This window comes from Natator depressus, chromosome 1 (assembly GCF_965152275.1).
Source record: "Natator depressus isolate rNatDep1 chromosome 1, rNatDep2.hap1, whole genome shotgun sequence".
In the NCBI taxonomy this organism is placed as follows: domain Eukaryota; kingdom Metazoa; phylum Chordata; order Testudines; family Cheloniidae; genus Natator; species Natator depressus.
The window spans coordinates 258078712-258097368 of record NC_134234.1 but is presented as its reverse complement, the minus strand read 5'-3'; the positions used below and the strand labels follow the sequence as shown (position 1 = coordinate 258097368).

The 18657-nt window shown below is 47.2% G+C and overlaps 1 protein-coding gene across 1 annotated transcript in view; it reads right to left on the bottom strand.

The window, feature by feature from the left end:
* MEI1 (meiotic double-stranded break formation protein 1) overlaps nt 1-18657 on the bottom strand; it is a 64410-nt gene that overhangs the window by 25891 nt on the left and 19862 nt on the right. Inside the window, exons 9-20 of the mRNA XM_074941694.1 lie at nt 16680-16796; nt 15739-15838; nt 12578-12712; nt 12118-12232; nt 10259-10350; nt 8923-9064; nt 7387-7498; nt 6665-6725; nt 4560-4657; nt 3571-3745; nt 3320-3467; nt 2531-2815 (exon numbers count right to left, since the gene is read on the bottom strand). Coding sequence (XP_074797795.1) covers nt 2531-2815; nt 3320-3467; nt 3571-3745; nt 4560-4657; nt 6665-6725; nt 7387-7498; nt 8923-9064; nt 10259-10350; nt 12118-12232; nt 12578-12712; nt 15739-15838; nt 16680-16796 — 1580 coding nt within the window. The remainder of the gene's footprint in view (nt 1-2530; nt 2816-3319; nt 3468-3570; nt 3746-4559; nt 4658-6664; nt 6726-7386; nt 7499-8922; nt 9065-10258; nt 10351-12117; nt 12233-12577; nt 12713-15738; nt 15839-16679; nt 16797-18657) is intronic.

Sequence of the window (18657 nt, the reverse complement as noted above, 5' to 3'; positions counted from 1 at the left end):
TATGTATAATTGCCCTGTAGAACTCACTGCAACGAGATATAAAGATTTGAATTCTATTAAGCAAGGATTACATATCTATATGGATAATGAGAACATCCACAGTTACATTAACAGGATAAAATATTTCCAAGAGATAGAAACCCTTAGGCTTACATGCATGAGCTGACCACTTATTTCCCAGGGTTAGGAAAAAACTTCCCTTATGAGCAAGTTTTTTCATAATCATCCATTATGGGGTTTCTTGCATCTTCCTCTGAGCTACAGGATACTGATCACCACAAGAAATAGACCAGTGGTCTGACCCAAAAAGTCCTTTGTTCTTAACACAATACAACACCGTTCCTACGAGCTACTGCTTATATTTAGTCTTGAATTCACTCCAGTGTGGCCTTCATCTGTACAGGTCAGGAATATAATCTAAAATTGGCAGAATGTCTTCACTGTGTACATTTTTTTCTTTTTTTACTCAGGAGCTAACGGTCCCAAATGAAGCCACGCACCATCTGTCCTATCTAATCCAGAGTTTTAATAAGAACAGCTAAGCAAATAAAACATTTTGGGAAGGATATTCATTTTTGTCTTCCTGTGACAAGTCTTTCCATTTTACAAGAGTTGTAACTTGCCCTAACAGATGGTGGTTATTTTTCTCATAAATTTGGTTTATAACTGATGGAATATTTATACCAAGACACTGGACTGTTTGATTAGCTCATCTAAATTCAAACTGATCATGCTGTACCCCTGCAGAGAGGTGAATTGCCAATATCTGTGATTTACTGTAGTTTACTTTAAAACCTGAAACAGAGCTAAATTAATTTCTTTCTGTAGGAGTGCATGGCAAAGAGAAAATGGGAAAATGGGAACACAATATCATTCACAAATGATGCAATTTGTTTTTCTTTTACCTGTTTATACCTGTAATATTTAACCTGATTTTAGTTTGCTGAATGAAGGGTTTCAAAATTATTGTGAAAGATAATGGGGTAGATAAGTCATCCTGGGGCATCCCTCCTTTTAATTCACATGGATTTGTCAGCTCATCCTTCACTTTCACTGATTCTCTGGAAATATCAATTGCCTGAATACTGTTTCGTATTCTGGAACCTAGTCTCAAATGGTGAAGGATTTCTCTAAGAAATGTCCATTCTGTCTGTTGGCCCTTTCAGGAACTGGAGAGAAAAAAATACTTTGCAACCTCTTAGACCAGGCCAGATGTACCAACACCCCAAGCCCTGTGTATGCTGCCTTGTATGTGCCTATTCATAATAAAACCTACCTTGTTTCTTAATTATTTTGGGAGGCTGTTTATCCAAGAGCATGCTATTACTTTATCTAAAAGCTTAGCAGTTTCAGTAATGAAATAGGTCTCTATTCTGAAAAATATATAGTATCCTTATCAGGTTTGGGAAGAAATAACAACACAATTGTTATGCTTCCCTTACAGATTCAGGCCATACAGATTTGCCTGAAGAGATGTTAAACACATTTGCTATGTGAAAAGCTAACTTATCTTAGTCTTATCAAAGAACTTTGCTTTACAGCCACCAAGGGCTTGATACTTTCATAATGACATTGTGTCACTGACTTCAATAGAGCTACACTGATTTACATGAGCTGAGGATCTGGCTCATTATTCCAACTGCTGGGAGAACCTTGCCTCGTTGATCCCAAAGGCTTCAGATTTCAGTTTTTGTAAGAGCAGCACAGGGTGTTATTTACAGTCCTGGGAATAGCACAAAGAAACACCTCCCAGTTAATAAATAGACTCCCTCAGTTCCAGTCTTTACATGCCATTTTGGAAGCTCTTTATTCCTCCCTTTCTTTCCTATCCTATTCTATCCTTAGCCTATCACAGTCCCCACATTAACAGAGCAACTTCTTGCAAAGCTACCAGAGAAGAGATTACCAGCTGTGTGCAAGGAGCTCACAGTACGTGTGAAATGAATTTTTTTGTACCGTGTATAAACAAGTGCCAGTTAAGCAGCACCTTTCTGATGGGCTTCACTACCTATCTGGGTTGCTGAAGGCCCTCCAGGCAGGTTGGACGGGTTGCCCAGGTACAGCCAAAAGCCCACAACCCCATTTTCCATGTCAGGTATGCATGTCTGGTTTGTGACCAGAGCTTAATTTGTGCCAGGGCACAGCCCTGACCCCTCTCCTGTCAGTGGCGGGCTTTGACATTTACAGTAAAGCATGTAATTCCACACTTGCACGCAAGGCATGGCCTTGCACGTACGGTGTGTGCAGAGGGCACTCTGTGCGGAGGACACCATGTTGTTCTGCAAAATGGCCTCCTCCATGCAGCATGACCTTGCCTGAATGGTGCCATTTTGTTCTAGGAACAGTATTATCTCTATTGCTTGAGCCCCAGCACCTCTTTCTTTACAAATCAGACACTGTCTGTGACTGCATATGCACATGTGAGACTGCTCGCTTAAGCCCAGATTCAAAAAAGCACTTATCCATGTGCTTAAGTGCTCTCCTGAATCGGGGCCACAGATGGCAAACTGTCCTTATGAAAGTCACATACCAGCAAAATGAGTAAAACACTGGAATTCTCCTTCAGTATGTGAAGCAAAGTGGTAAAGCTGTTTGGATAATCAGGCAAGCTAGAGGAGAGCCCAGAGACAGCATCTTCAGACTCAATCTGACTGTAGTCTTCCCAGGAAAACCAGAGCTGGAGGATCCGGTGACCGAATTTGCCCATAAGCTCAGAGTAATGCAGGAAAAATTTAAGCAGAAGAGGATGATGAATGTAGACCAAGCTCAGATCTGATGTATTCTCCAGGACCCTCCTTATGGCACACAGTGGACTCTGACAAGAGTGGAGAGACGGAGAGAGATATATAACCATTAGATGAAGCTGATGTAATGAGATCCCATTGTGAGAAGTGCAATTATGTGCCCTGTTTATGCAGTCTATCAATACCAATTAAATACAGTCTTGTGAAAGCCTTTGAATCACAAAGTCTAAAAAACTCTTGCAAGCTCTGTTCAGTGCTCTAAACCAGCAAAAACCAAATGGAAGCATTAGAAAGCCTGCTGCCAAGGCTGCTGCTGCTCTCAGGAGATTGAAGCTATGGAATTTATAACAGCATTCACATGCACTCCCAGGACTACCCATCATGCAAACACCTTCCCACATGTACACAACTTTATTCAATACAATCTGTATCCCGAAGTGTTTGTCACAGTTAAATAACCTGAGAGTATACATGGTGTGAGCTCACCCAGTCTATTCACTGACCATCACACACAGTCACTTTTCTGGGGTGGAGGGGAGAAGGTAAAAAGTGGTGGTGATGAAATCAGCTTTTACCAAGTCTAAGGCTTCGCCTTTGTCTTGACAGACTGCCAGAAGGTAAAGAACAGCTCTGAAGACATAAGGAGGGGGACAGTCTCCCTGGTCCTGCACTGACAGAAGGAAATTTCTTATGGCTGAAAATAATTCTGCCTCTGGAACAAACCTGCAAACGAGGATGGGGAGGGGGAACAGTAATGATGACAGGCTGAACCCTCTGGTATCTGTGTACAGTACTGCCCCCTCCTCAATCACACCACTCGGCTCACCTGTCTTCCAGGGCATAGGCACAGTACAAGAGGAGCAGGAGGCAATACTGGTGGCTACGAAGAGCTTCATCTAAACAGAAGGGATCTGGGGTTTCTGACAGGAGGGTGAGGCTTTCAGGCACGTTGCAGTTTAACTGGGGCAGACTCCTCTGCAGGAGCTCAGACATCTCTCGCTCTAGAAACAAAACCAGCATGAGAAGGGCAGGAAGGACTCAGGAATACCAGAGCAAAGGCAGAGAGGTCTGGAGCGAGGGGTGCATAGTTCCCCAACCCAAAGTCAGGAATATAAAATCAGGGAGGGATCTGGCTGAGAAATACTGAAGTCCTTCATTTATCCCCAGAGCAGCTATAGCACAAGCAACAGCAAAGCATGATTCTCTGGTGCAGATCTGCTGTACATGCCTCAACCCTACCTAGTGAGACCATATCTAAAGATGAGAAGGGAGTTCTACTTTCACAGCCCATTCAGTCCTTGGCTCTCTGCTGAGGCCATCAACAGAGATACTAATTAGTGCCAACTGTGTGGTTTTTGTGGTGTAGAAATCTGCACCCACCCAGAACTGGAGTGAGAGACCGACACACTCATTTCACTTAGGGCTTGAAATTATCGGTGCAACTAAATTGGAAAAAAGCACTCTTATTCCAGGAGAATGGGGTCCCCATTGAGAGTTATATCAGTATAACTATCACAGTATCTCTCATATCCTGGCACTGACATGGCTACAACTACATGCACATCAAGGTATAATTATACCAGCAGTATTGTGGCAGTAAATTTTGCGTGCAGTCAAGCCCCAGAGATTGCTGAAAGAGGGATGGATTTTTAAATGGCTCAAGGCTTGGTTTTGAGTATGGAGTAACTATGTTTAGAAAAGCCCCATTCGCCTCCCTGTCAGACAAGCTAAACCAGCTGAAAAACCTTTAAATCAGGGGCAGACTGGGTCCACCGAATCTGAACCAGATTAAATTGTCTCCTTCATCAAACTTACCCTCCTGGGAAGAGTCCTCCATCTTCTCTGCAGCTGAATGAAGGCTGAGGCACATGCTGTAGAGGAAGCTGGAACAGGCTTGATTCAAAGCAGGGTTACTTGAAGGGAGAACAAAAAGATATTATGAGAATGGAGATCTAGGCTGATGCATCCTCTCCAGGCTCAGGATTCCTTGTGTTTATTTGACAGGAGAGCATCAACCTAAGGGCACCAACTAACTGCACACAACATCTCCTCTGTCAAGACATGACACCCAGAGCTTGGGGCTCCAGGCGACACAGGGGCACCTCACACGTTTCGGGATGAATAGCAAACTGCAGTGAAGAGCTATCAGAGCAGTGGCATTCCAGGGGTTAACACTGAAGAGTGGCAAAAAAATTACCTAAAAGGGTGAGAATAACACAATCCCAGGCACTTCCCTCCCTGGCTGTGAGGACTTCTCACGAAGACCCCTACAGAACAGGACCATCACAGAGCCCAGTGTCTCATGGGCCGCCTGGCCATCTATTCCCAGTCGCAGACCACCTCCCTGCCCAATCGCAATCACAAAACATCCCCATTTTAACTATCACACCTGCTCACATGGACAAGTGATACTAGGATCATAGCAGATGTATTTTTAGCTACTCTTGTAATGAGATGTAGCAGCTGGATACAAGGAGAGCCAATACCATGCAACTAGCCTGCTTGCTGCAGACTATTAGCAAGTGCTCCAGAAGGAGAACCCTACAAATCTGCGATATCCGCTTTATATCCACAGATATCAGTGGACCATGCTTGCGGATCGGATACGGATACAAATTTTGTATCGGTGCAGGCATAGACAACTCGTGCCTCTGGATACTGGGGGAGAGGGCACAATCTAAAGGGGAGGACGCATGACCGCCCTACGTGTCTCTTCTGTCCTGCGACTGCCTGCACCCAGCCCGGGGCCGCCATGCTCTCCCCGCCCCACTAGAATTACCTGGCAGGGGGGACAGGTAGGGGGCTCTGTCCTTCTTCCACTCTACTTCCCCTCAACGTTCAACCGCTCTCCCTGACAGCTGGGCCTGGGCGGGCAGCAGGAGGGAGCCACTTCTCATGCTGGCTGAAGTTGGCCACTCTGGGTTGCCTACTCTGTGCTGCGCAGCAGCTGCCTGAGAGAGAGTCTGGCTGGGGTGGCGGCCTGCCCTGCCCCACCCCTCTGCTCCCCATCCGAGCCGGCTGCTGGGAGCAGAGGCTGAGCGAGCCAGAGTCCCTCCTCCACCCCAGCAAGTTTCCAGCTCACTCGGCCCCTGTCCCTGGCAGCTGGGCCCAGGCAGGGAGCAGAGGGAGCGGGGAGGACAGTCACCCAAGCCAGGCTCTCTCTCAGGCAGCCGCTGCACTGCCAGAGCAGCGACCTGGAGCAGCTGGTGTGAGAAGTGGTTGATCCCGCCCCTTCCGCTCCACACCTGAGCCTAGTTGCTAGGGACAGGGGCTAAGCGTGCCAGGGGGCAAATGCAGTGAGAGTAGGGAGCCCCTCTCTTTCCCCACTCCCCGGCAGGCCACAGAGAAATATGGGGGGAGGGGGGCACTTGACCCCACACATCCCCCTATGTGTCGCCTATGCACTCAGGGCTCTATCCATAAGCTTCCAAGCTCTGCTTGAAATGACCCAGCATAATGTATTTTGTTAGCGTTCTTACCCTCCCCATCCCGTCTAATCAGTGAACCAGTATTTCTACAGATGGTATGTTCTGTTCCTGGAATGCCAGAGCTCCAGTGAGATGCAACCTGCTGTAACTTCTCCTCTCCATGGCATCCAGTGTCATCACTCCATCACAGCAGCACCATTCTACTGAATCTGCATAGCATGTTCCTTACTGGGCATCTTTTAAACTAGTTCTGGAGAAGTTTGTAGTTCACTTTGCCACTACATGATCAGTTTCCCATCCCACCTCCATCCACCTCATTTTTCCTTTCCAATTACTATTTAGGTCTTTCAACAGATGAAGGAAAATGGTGCTGGCCTAACTGAGCAGAGGGTATGTCAGATACATTCACATTTAATTCTGCTGCAAGAATAGGACATTTCCTCTTTTCTCAAATGGAAACTCTTGGTTTGGTTTCAATATAGAGGACAGTACCTTTGTCCAGTGCAGAATTTGGCCTTCAGCTCCAGTGCCAGTCGAATGAAAGAAGAGGATGCTAGAGAGAAGGCAGAGTAGGAGGGAAGATAAACACATCATGAGAGCACAGAATGCAGGACCCCATGTCACGAACAACCATCCATGGCTTTTCAAAGCAACAGCTGGCAAACAACACAGGTCACCCCAGACAGAATGCATCTGCCAGGCTCATTCTCTTTTAGGTTCCATGGGCAAATTATTTTTCCAGATTTTGGAGAGAAGAGTGGGTCACTGGGTCTACAGGCTCAGAAGAGTTAAGCACTGCCAGATGTACTAGCTCAGGGTGAGAGTGAATTCCTCTTCATCTCTGACAGAGAAGGCAGTAAAGAAAACAGACAATACAGAGGAAATAAAACACTTTGTCTGATCTCCTGACTCCAAAAGTAGCCAATTCTGGAGGCTTCAGAGGAAAAGTACAAAGCTCCCATAACGGACCTAATTGAAGTGCTATGCTATGGGGTAAACTCCTTCCAGCACCCAGCAGATCTTGTTTTTAATCCTGGGTTTTATCCTAGTTAACGTAAGTGCAGATGCTAGTCTTACTCAAATAAATGGCTCTATGTGAAATCTTGCTAAGCTCTTTTCTTCAATCATATCCAGCAGCAGCAAGTTCCCCAGGTTAATCAGGTTATTCACTGTGTAAAGAAGCACAGTGAATACAATGTCAGCATTCTGCATACCCAGCTTCCTAGAGAATTTCTCATGCATGCTCGGCACAACAGCGAACAGAGTGCTGAGGGCGGATATGAAAACCTCCATCAGAGCTGGGCTGGAAGTCCTTTCTGAGTGCTTCTGTGGGGAGAGGAAATGGTCAGCAAGCAAATGCCGTATCCCTTTGTGCACAGGCACTGACTTTCATTTTTCCAGATGGATGCCCCACTCCTGCTCTGCACCATCCCCACTCCGCCCTTTCTCCAGTGCCCCACCCTTGCTCTACCTCTTCCCCTAAGGCCCCACCCTCACTCCGCCTCTTCCCACCCACACTCCATCCCCTCCTCCGAGCACCTCCTGCCAGTCACTGAACAGCTCATCAGCAGGGCCGGCCGAACAGCTGTGGTTGGTGGGTGCTGAGCACCCGCTATTTTTTTTTCCATGGGTGCTCCAGCCCCAGAGCACCCATGGAGTCAGCGCCTATGCCTTTGTGGTGAGAAACATGCAAGCACACACCGGAAGAATCAGTGATCTTCCAGTGAGTCTCACATGGTTACAAAGCCAGGCAAATGCGACTGAAGTCAAACAGCCCTCGTTCCAACAAGACGGCTGACAGCAAGTATCCTGCCTCAGACGGTGGCCTATGCCAGGTGTTTCAGAGACAGATTTAACAACTTCCCTCTCTGAACAATTGTTCCTAACTGTGCAAGACTCTACACCAAGGAGAAAAATTCTTCCTGGTTGCAGTTGTTAATCAGCTTATGCCCTGAAGCATAAGACTGATATTGTCATTTTTACTCTACACAGAATCACAGTAAATGGTATTCCTGTTCAGATACTGAGGCCTCAATTCTCCAAAGCACTTAAGCGTGTGCTTTGATATCAATAGGACTTAAGCACTTTGCTGAATAGAGATGGAAATAAGCACTTAAGTGCTTTGCTCATTATGGCCCTAAGTCTGTAAGGGGTGTAGTGATAGATTTGTAAGAAACAAAGTACAAAGCTATGTGCACCTGCTCCTTCTTTTACCTTTATTCTTTGCCTTTTGGAGCTATGTGCTTCAATAGCTCCTGTGGCTGCAAGTTCCACAGGTTAATCAATATACTGCATTAGCCTATACGAAAAGGAACTTGCAAGTTCTGTTGCTTGCCAGGCTAGTGGCAGGCCTTGAGAGAGGAGAAGAGGGAGAGTGGTTCATACATACATCACCTCCAGCAGTGGCAAAACCTGTCATTTATTATATAATTTAGGTGGGATGCTATTTCAGAGACTTCATGGTCTGGAGACATTTGCTGTCCTCTCTATGGAGTGCAGGCAGGGCTTTGAGTTCGTACACCCTCCCTCTAGACTTCTCTCTTCCGTTTCCCATAAGCCAAATAATTTGAGGATTGCTCAGCGTGAGACAGAATATGCCACAACTACACTTGTATGAGCTTGATGCACTGGTTTATCCTTAATTCTCCTCTTTCCCACACAAATTCTTCTCAACAATCTCCCATAAGCATCTCTACTGCTTGGGTGCCCCTTATGCCTGAGGGACAGCGTGGGTTCTGAACTAACCCTACCAGGACTACGGGGATGCAAAGGCTGTCGCAAATCCTCAGCAGAAACTCAGAGTAGCTGCCCAGAGTATTCTCGCTCTCCGAGCCAGGAGCAGTGAAAGCGTTCTCCTGAGCCAAGGGGTCGCTTTGACATTCCACAGCGAACCTAGAAACATACACATGGACATCAGAGAATGCACTCTCCTGCTCTCTGCAGAACCTACAGTGTGTTACACCTCTAGAACCTGACGGAGCCCAGAGCACATCACACGCTGTATGTACAGGGATCAGTCAATGAAATGAGCTGTCTCGAGTGAAACCTGACAGCCATTTTGAGCCAGTGACACTACACAATAGTATCACAGGAGGGGAAAGAATTAAATGAAATTCCTGCTGCAGGGAAAGGAGACAATATTGTTTGGTTAAATGTACTTAGCCAGTTTGGAATTTGGCCTGAACACCAGGGCTAATGCCTCAAATCTTATAAAAATGCCATAGGGTATTTAATGATCATGAGTGGCCATGAACCCAGTTTTGCAACTCATCCACAAAACAGTATTATATAAGCACAGCACCCCCTAACACTGTACCAAGGCATTGTTTCAGCACCTACTAAAACGAGGGGACTGGAAATGGAATACAGTCTTCCATTAGTTCAAGTTTAGCCACCAAATTTGGTTAGTGACAAGAAGTTATTTTCTAATAGCTGTTCAGGGAATGAGCTGGTGGGTCTCAGGCAAGTTTCTAATGGGACTGGTTTGCGTCACAAAACCGTCAAAACCGGTACTGGGTCCCCCTTCTTTTGGAATGTCAGTGAAGCCACCAAGGATTAAATAGGCCACAGGAGATTCTTCTCTCACTCTTAGAAGTGAGTCCCTCCACATCTGGGTAGAGCCATCATGTGGGGGACTATACTTTGCAACTTCCTGTGGTTTACGTGTTATGTGGCTAAACAGACAACTTGAATCTCCAGTTTCAAGAGCACCACATTGACCAATACATTTAATTTAAAAAAATCGTCTCTAGCCTCTGGCCAGCAGGTCCAGCAGCTGGATCGCAGACGCATGGGGAGAACTCCACTGACTGGATACATCCACTCTAGTGGCTTGAAGGGCACAGAGAATGATTCCTCTAAGTAGTTCAGTCTGCTCTAGCATCTGGCTAGCAACTGGCAGACTCACCAAAGAGCAGCCCTTCCACAAGTTGTGCTGACAGACCATATACTGTACTTTCACCTCATGCTGAAGAGAGACTGTAAGGAATGTTAGCTGGGCACAGGGTGTGTGTGTGGGAGGGGGAAACTCGCTCACCAATGGACTAGACAGAGCCAGAACCAACAGAAATCCCCTTATCTCCTCACCTACAAGCATTTCTGAAGCCTTCCACAGTGCTGAACAGGAACTGTCCCTGTCGCAAACCCGCTTTGTTCTGAGTGCTGTGCCCCGGGTGACTCTGAGAAATTGAGGAGAGAAGATCACCCCGTTAAAGGATAGAAGCAGGGACATGTCCTCAAGAGCTTGTGTTTATATGTGAAACAAATTAACGTTCTCCCCCAAAACCATCTAACCAACCAGGGGTGGGATAGGGGAAAAAACCTGTAGCTAAACTCATTTCATCCACAGATGGGTTCCTTTCTGTTCAATATTATTACCCATCTGCACTTCCCTCATCAAGATTAGAGATGGAACAGGTCTATTAGATAATACCTTGCCCATTGCACAATGCAATATATTGCCAAGGGTCTGTCTGGTCCAGTTTTAAATGGCTGAGGTAATGAGGCATCCACCACTGCTCTGGGCAGACTATTCAGCTTTAATTTTCTCTTAATTCAGTTTCATCTCATTACCTCTTGGACAACCCTGAACAATTCCTCTTCCTCCTCAGTGTTTACATCATGCAAGTTGCTTGTAGATTGTTATATCCCTCCTTAGACCCCAATCCTGCCCCTGACTGAATGGGCAGACCCCAGCTCCCACAGAGTCCCATGACTTCAATGTGGCTTCAAGGGACCACAGGAGTCTGCCTGCATCTCCCCAATTGTAGGACCAGGGTGTTAGTCATTTGGTGAGCAGGGACATACATGGCTCTTTTAATCTTTCTTCATAAGTCAAACCCACCAGCTCCTTAATCATCTGAGTTGTTCTTCTCTGAATTCCCTCCGAATGGACAACATTTAAGAACAGTTACAGATTGATGCCTGAGCAGTCTGAGAACTGCATGTCCATGAGCCCCTTTCCCATTTGATGCTGAAACAACTTCCACTTTATAATAAGCATTTTCTGCTTTCCCTGAGTCAAAAGAAGTCAACACCTAGTTTCTTTTCCACAGCCCAGTTCCCCCTCTATTAGAGATTCACTAGTGCTAATGGAGCTCATAGCTCATGAAAAGCAAATAGACTGACATCTAAGGTCTAACCAAGCAGCATGAAACAACTTCATAGTCCCCCATCAGATAAGACAAAAACAACAGATGCTACATTACTCAGATCATGCACAATTCTTTTAGAGAAAATTCAGCACCTACCTGCACAACCCTACGTTTCAGCCAGGTGCTCCTTCCATTACAGACACACCTGTGACATAAACCCATGTGCATATAGATCTAAAACAGGGGTTCTTAACCTTTGTGCTTGTGTTCAGCCACCTGTAATTGCTCCTCCTCCTCAAATACACCTCTGGATCTTTGCCCAATTCCACTTCATGAGAAGAGGACCAGATTTGCAATCCAAATGATTGCTGGTAGCTCTCTTGGTGAGAGGGGGTCACAGCCCAAGGAATGTGACCCCCTGAGTTTAAGTCAGAGTGAGGAACATCACCAGTAATAAACATGAAAGAGGAAGCACGCTGTGAAGGAGCCTGAAGGTGGGGAGCTTGAACTCTCTTGGAGCTGAGGACACCATATGGAGGGAGCAAATGCAGCCCTGACGGAAGGAATCCTTGCACCACTTCTTAGCAAACCTCCCCACATTTCCATTGATCTGGCAGAAGCAAGAATGGCCTCCAAAGGGACCCATACCCAGCCTGCCTCAACTAGACAGGAACTGAGACCTTTCCAGAGGAGGAGGAATAAAGAGAAACTGCAGGGATCCCTAAGGGCTACCCACCACCCATGGAAAAAGGGGGAAGTATGAGTTTATGCGGCATCTATATGCCCAGCTATATACAAAGGCCATCATCCACCACCCCTGTTGAGGAGCAGCAGTGGTCCTCCCTGACTTACTGCAGACCTCCTGTTAATGGGTGGCAGTGAGAGGTCAGCGCACCGCTTCAGCATAGTCTCAATCAGTCTCTGCAACTCTACATACTGCACTGGGGGACAGCTCAAGTGGTCCTTCCTGTGGAGACGGGGAGAAAGAAGGACAGCAGCTGAGAGTTGGAAGAAGCCTCTGAACTTTCCCCATTGGAGACAGAACTCCCTAGAAGATCACGTCGTGCCAAGGTCAGCATGAAGAAAGACTTGATGGACAACAGCACACCTTCACCAACTCGCTCCAGCCAAAGCTTGGTGCAGCCACATTATACAGAATCAAAGCCTTCAGCCTGTAACTGGGCTGAAGGCAACTGTGATGGATTTGGACAGACAGGAGTAGATCTGAGGAGGCCAATAAGGATAAGACAGATGTGTCACATCCAAAATACATCTCTCCTGAAAGAAGCCTATCAGACCCCTTCCTGCTTACCTCATAATAGCTGCCACCGCTTTCACAGCCTCTGCTGCTACCTCCAGCACCGGACATTTTACTGCCTCCACAAGAACACCAATGGCATCTTTACACATGGCTAGATTTGTGAATAACTTGATTTCCACTGGCTGCCTGAGAAGGGGAAACAAGGAGCAAATGAGTAAAGTTTTGTGACAACCCCTGCTTGAAAAGAGAGTATCGAAAAATAAGACCATCTCGGTGTTTATTCCCCAAAAGACGCTAAGTCTTGCAGCTTCAGGCCATGCTACCAGATGTCACACAGCAAAGTTCTAGCATTGTACTGAGATAGTGACTCTCCATGGATTTCATGTAGTCTCCAGGCAAAACATTCATGCTGTCTATGAGTCTGTTATGGCTGGATCCCAGCACCACTCATGACAGGCAAATTAGTTCCTGGGCGATGCTCTGGAACTGCTCCCTACGAAGCCAGTCAGGACTTTGGTGAAGTCTCCTTTCTGTGAGCAGACTGTCTTCAGGGCAAGAAGCTCACATGGCTTCCATGTTCCCGGGTCTGACCTTGGAGCATTCAGCATCCTCTGCCCCTCCGTGCGCTTCCCACAGCGAGTCCGCCCAGGCGGGGTCCTGGGGAAGCCAGAGAGTCCTGCACCCCAACTTTGCAGTCAGACATGACTCTTAGCCAGCCAGTAAAACAGAGGTTTATTAGATGACAGGAACATGGTCTAAAACAGAGCTTGTAGGTACAGGGAACAGGACCCCTCAGCCGGGTCCATTTTGGGGGGCAGTGAGCCAGACAACCACATCTGTACTTCACTCCACCTCCCCAGCCAGCCCAAACTGACTCACTCTCCAGCAGTCTCCCCCAGCCTTCCCCCCCCCCCCGCCCGCCCCCCCACTCCTCCTTCAGCCTTTGTCTCTTTCCGGGGCCAGGAGGTCACCTGATCTTTTTGTTCTCCAATACCTTCAGTTGGCACCTTTGCAGAGGAGAGGGGCCCAGGCCATCAGTTGCCAGGAGACAGGGGGTCGGCCACTCTCTGTGCGGCCCCTCTAGGGATCTGCAACAATCACACACCCTTATCCCACCACCTAGATACTTAAGAACTGCATAGGGGAAACTGAGGCACCCACACAGTATTCAGAGAAAACATCAAGAACATTCCCACTTCGTCACATCAAATAAATGTCAGAAGGTTTGGAGAAAAACCTAAGTATGTGATTGGATCAGCAAACACTCGTCTGAAAACTTCAGGACAAACAGCCTCCCTACAAGAGAAAGAACTCACCTCCCTAGGATTTCACACCATGCTCAACACTCTGGTACCTGAATGCCTACCTGAACACAGACATTTCTAAATAAGGAAACAAATACCCTGCTTCCACAGAGGCTGGAAATGCCATGAAAAGAGCTTCTCTTGCAGTATTGTGGCACTTCTAATGCCGAATGGGGCCAGGAAGCATGGATGATGCCATGAACTTGAAAAGAGCACCACATTGACCAATATATTTAATTTAAAAATATCACTTCTAGCCTCTGGCCAGCAGGTCCAGCAGCTGGATCGCAAAGGCATGGGGAGAACTGCACTGACTGGATACATCCCCTTTTTAAGCCTCAGAAAAGGTTATGGTTCTTGAAAAATGAGAGCTTTGGTGACTTGACCTTCTCATTGCAGAACACATTAGAACCTTCAGTGCCACAGCGTTCAGCCCTCAGGGGCCTTTACCAATGGGGAAAGGCCAGGAGTAAGCGTGACTGAGTGCAGTAGCAGTATTTGGTCACTCAGTGAAGAAAGGATTAACTCCAGCTCAGCACCCCACACCTACCCCATGCACGGGTGCTTCAGGCAAGAGCTGAAAGAATAGCTGGAACAGCTGCTTGGGAGACAGGGTAAGGAGAATGCTGTTGGGAAGGATGGTCTCCATGCATCAAACCCCACCTTCTTCTGTTTACTTTCTTATTTTGTTAATTAACTTTACTTTCTTGTTTGAAACACAAATCCTTGAGAAACGCTTCCCTACTGGGGCACGAACATCACTGCAGTAGGGCACTTTATGATGTAATATTGTATTGGAGGAAAGGTCTAAATGGCAGCATCTCTGTTTGGGTCCCAAACTCTGCCCACTGCTCCTCCTGTGCTGACTCTCCTGCAAGTCACCTGACCTTTTCAAAAAGCAAATGGATTCCTAAGGGAGGGATTCCTGTATTCAGCCACCCCTTTGGCCCGTGACTGTGGTGGTGTGGGGGAGAAGAGGTGTTACTGCAATGCAGCAACCCTCAGTTAGAGAGCAAGCAGAAGGGGAAAAATTAGAGGATCATTGATGGGATCCCTTTCCCCAGCACAAAACAGATCATCTGAAAGAAACACTGTACTTCAAAGCACAGCAAAGAAGGACACATACTAAAAATGCCATGAGCTTGGCAAGATGCAGTATTATCCTCTCTTCCATTTGCAACGATTAATGCAGAGATGTGTGCTTTGAGCAAGAGCTTTTCTCTTCCCATGTCCTGGTTTCTCTCCTTCTGACGGACCCTGCTCCCGCCACCACCATCCTGTGCCAATAGCATCACATTATTTTTTATTGCTACAGAAATGACAGTAATGTCATGCTGCAGAAATCCAGCTTGGGGAACGGAGCGAAAAAGAAAAAGGATGAGATACTGGGGTGATGGAAAGGCAAAGAAATAAAGTGGGGTGGGGTAAAAACAGACACTACATGAATTCTCCTATTTTGCAGAAAAGAAGAGTGATGGGAAACAAATTCGTATTTCAGCCTAATGTTTCTTTTCTGTGTAAAATTTAACCCAGGTGACAGGTGTCGGACTGAAAGCCCTGGAGGCTGTGTTCTCCGTTTAGCCGTAGAGCAGCACAGGCCGTGCAGAGCTGCTTGCATACACTGACCCAATCCCCTGGCTCCCCCCTCCTCTTCCCCACCAATGTGTCTCTGTCCTACCCTGGAAATGTCCTGCCCAAGGCGGAGAGGACTGTTTACTCAGTCCTCTGCTGACACTGCCACGGGAGCTACTGAGCAGCAGTTGTTTTGGTAGGTGGTGCATGAGATGTGGCTGAGTCAGTTTTATCTGAAACTTGCTCTTGGGCCCTTCTTTGGTGAACAGGTGCTCTCCCTTGCCTTCGCAATGTCCTCCAACTCAGTGATGTGTGAGCGAGCAGGGGGTCCCTTACCGTTTCAGTATTTCAGTGAACAGCAAGAGTCCCTGCTTGTGCAGCTCCACATTATTCAGCTGCAGGATCCCTTTCAGGCTCCTCACCACAGACTCGATGCCTGCAGAAGGGCATGCATTCACAAGATGTCATCAGGGAGATTTTAACACACACGCCAAAAGCCCAAGAAGAGTTATGATGGGGGTGGGAGATGAGTTTTCAAAGGGGGACGGGGATCTGCTGACATTGGCAGGACATAGGCAAGGGCAGCAAAAAGTTCCCCATACACTCTGCTCTCTGCCAACATGCCTCAGCTTTCACTTGTAAAGGCCACATCTACATTTGAGCTGGAAGGTATGATTCCCAGCTCACGCAGACCTACCTGCACTAGCTCTGCTTGAGCTAGCACCTAAAACCAGTAGCGTAGCTGTGGTGGCCCAGATGGCTGCTTGGAGTAGCTACCCCAAGTACAATCCCACCTAATCCTCTGGGTTCACACTCAGCTGGCTACCCCAAGCCACCACCTGTGCCAGTGCAGACACGGTGCTATTTTTAGGTGCTGACTCAAGCAGAGCTAGGGTGGTTACATCTACACAAGCCAGGAATCATGTTCCCAGCTCAAATATAGACACACCCTAATGGTGAATTCAGCTTCTGTCTTCCTATGTCCTTGGCCTCTTTCTAGAGACTGCCAACAAGACATCAGTTAATGTCAACAGTGCTGGTGGCTTCTGTAATGTGGACATGTGCCCATCAGGAACTGGACTCAGGCACCATAAACCTATGTCATGGAAGTCTCCAGACAAGCATAATATGGGAATAATTTTCAGTTACTACCAACTTGGGGCCTGACTGGGACCAGTGACTTTGCAGTAAAAGGCTCTGAAATCCCAACCCCATCTTCAGTGTCCATGGGATATTACTCTAGCAATTTTGACAGGCTAGGAAAGACTGGGACCTACCATAGACTGTGTGACACTTGGAAAAGAAAAGCCGCTCCTCAGTTAGGAGCAACAGGCAGCAATAAACCGACCAGAGGAGAATTTCACTGGTGCAGGAGAGACGCTCAAACAGGAATTCTGCAAACAAACAAATAAATCCATCGTAGTAAAACAGCATCTCCACCATGCATGGCACAACTGCCCCTAGTGTAAGGGAAAGGGGGCCAGGGAGAACGACAGGGGCTTTAACTGGGAGCAATGTCTTCTTTTTTCCACCCTACTGCCATACTAATTTAACAGTAACACTCAGTAATAGTCCCTAGGGAAGAGGAGACAACCACCCACCACCTCTGAATGGTGTCCAGCAGCACTGATGAGTGCTGAAGGAAAAAGGGATTCCAGCTCTGCTCAGCCAAAGTGAGGATTACTGTGGAATAGGACTCTTAAAGGAGGTAGGGAGAACGCAGAGGAAAATGATGGTACATTATCATAGAATCAAAGAATAACAGAGTTGGAAGGGACCTCTGGAGGTCATCTAGTCCAACCCCCTGCCCAGAGCAGGACCAATCCCAACTAAATCATCCCAGCCAGGGCTTTGTCAAGCCTGACCTTAAAAACGTCTAAGGAAGGGGATTCCACCACCTCCCTAGGTAACGCATTCCAGTGCTTCACCACCCTCCTAGTGAAAATTTTTTTCCTAATATCCAACCTAAACCTCCCCCACTGCAACTTGAGACCATTACTCCTTGTCCTGTCATCTGCTATCACTGAGAATAGTCTAGATCCATCCTCTTTGGATCCACCTTTCAGGTAGTTAAAAGCAGCTATCAAATCCCCCCTCATTCTTCTCTTCCGTAGACTAAACAATCCCAGTTCCCTCAGCCTCTCCTCATAACTCATGTGTTCCAGTCCTCTAATCATTTTTGTTGCCCTTCGCTGGACTCTCTCCAATTTTTCCACATCCTTCTTGTAGTGTGGGGCCCAAAACTGGACACAGTACTCCAGATGAGGCCTCACCAATGTCGAATAGAGGGGAACGATCACATCCCTCCATCTGTTGGCAATGCCCCTACTTATACACCCCAAAATGCCATTGGCCTTCTTGGCAACAACGGCACACTGTCGACTCATATCCAGCTTCTCGTCCACTGTCACCCCTAAAACACCCCTGCAGAACTGCTGCCGAGCCATTCGGTCTCTAGTCTGTAGCGGTGCATTGGATTCTTCCGTCCTAAGTGCAGGACTCTGCACTTGTCCTTGTTGAACCTCATCAGATTTCTTTTGGCCCGATCCTCCAATTTGTCTAGGTCCCTCTGTATCCTATCCCTACCCTCCAGCATATCTACCACTCCTCCCAGTTTAGTGTCATCCGCAAACTTGCTGAGGGTGCAATCCACACCATCCTCCAGATCATTAATAAAGATATCGAACAAAACCGGCCCCAGGACCGACCCTTGGGGCACTCCGCTAGATACCGGCTGCCAACTAGACATGGAGCCATTGATGACTACCCGTTGAGCCCGACAATCTAGCCAACTTTCTACCCACCTTGTAGTGCATCCATCCAGCCCATACTTCTTTAACTTGCTGACAAGAATACTGTGGGAGACCGTGTCAAAAGCTTTGCTGAAGTCGAGGAATGACACGTCCATTGCTTTCCCTTCATCCACAGAACCAGTTATCTCATCATAGAAGGCAATTAGATTAGTCAGGCATGACTTTCCCTTGGTGAATCCATGCTGACTGTTCCTGATCACTTTCCTCTCATCTAAGTGCTTCAGAATTGATTCCTTGAGGACATGCTCCATGATTTTTCCGGGGACTGAGGTGAGGCTGACCGGCCTGTAGTTCCCAGGATCATCCTTCTTCCCTTTTTTAAAGATGGGCACTACATTAGCCTTTTTCCAATCTTCTGGGACTTCCCCCAATCGCCATGAGTTTTCAAAGACAATGGCCAATGGCTCTGCAATCATATCCGCCAATTCCTTTAGCACTCTCG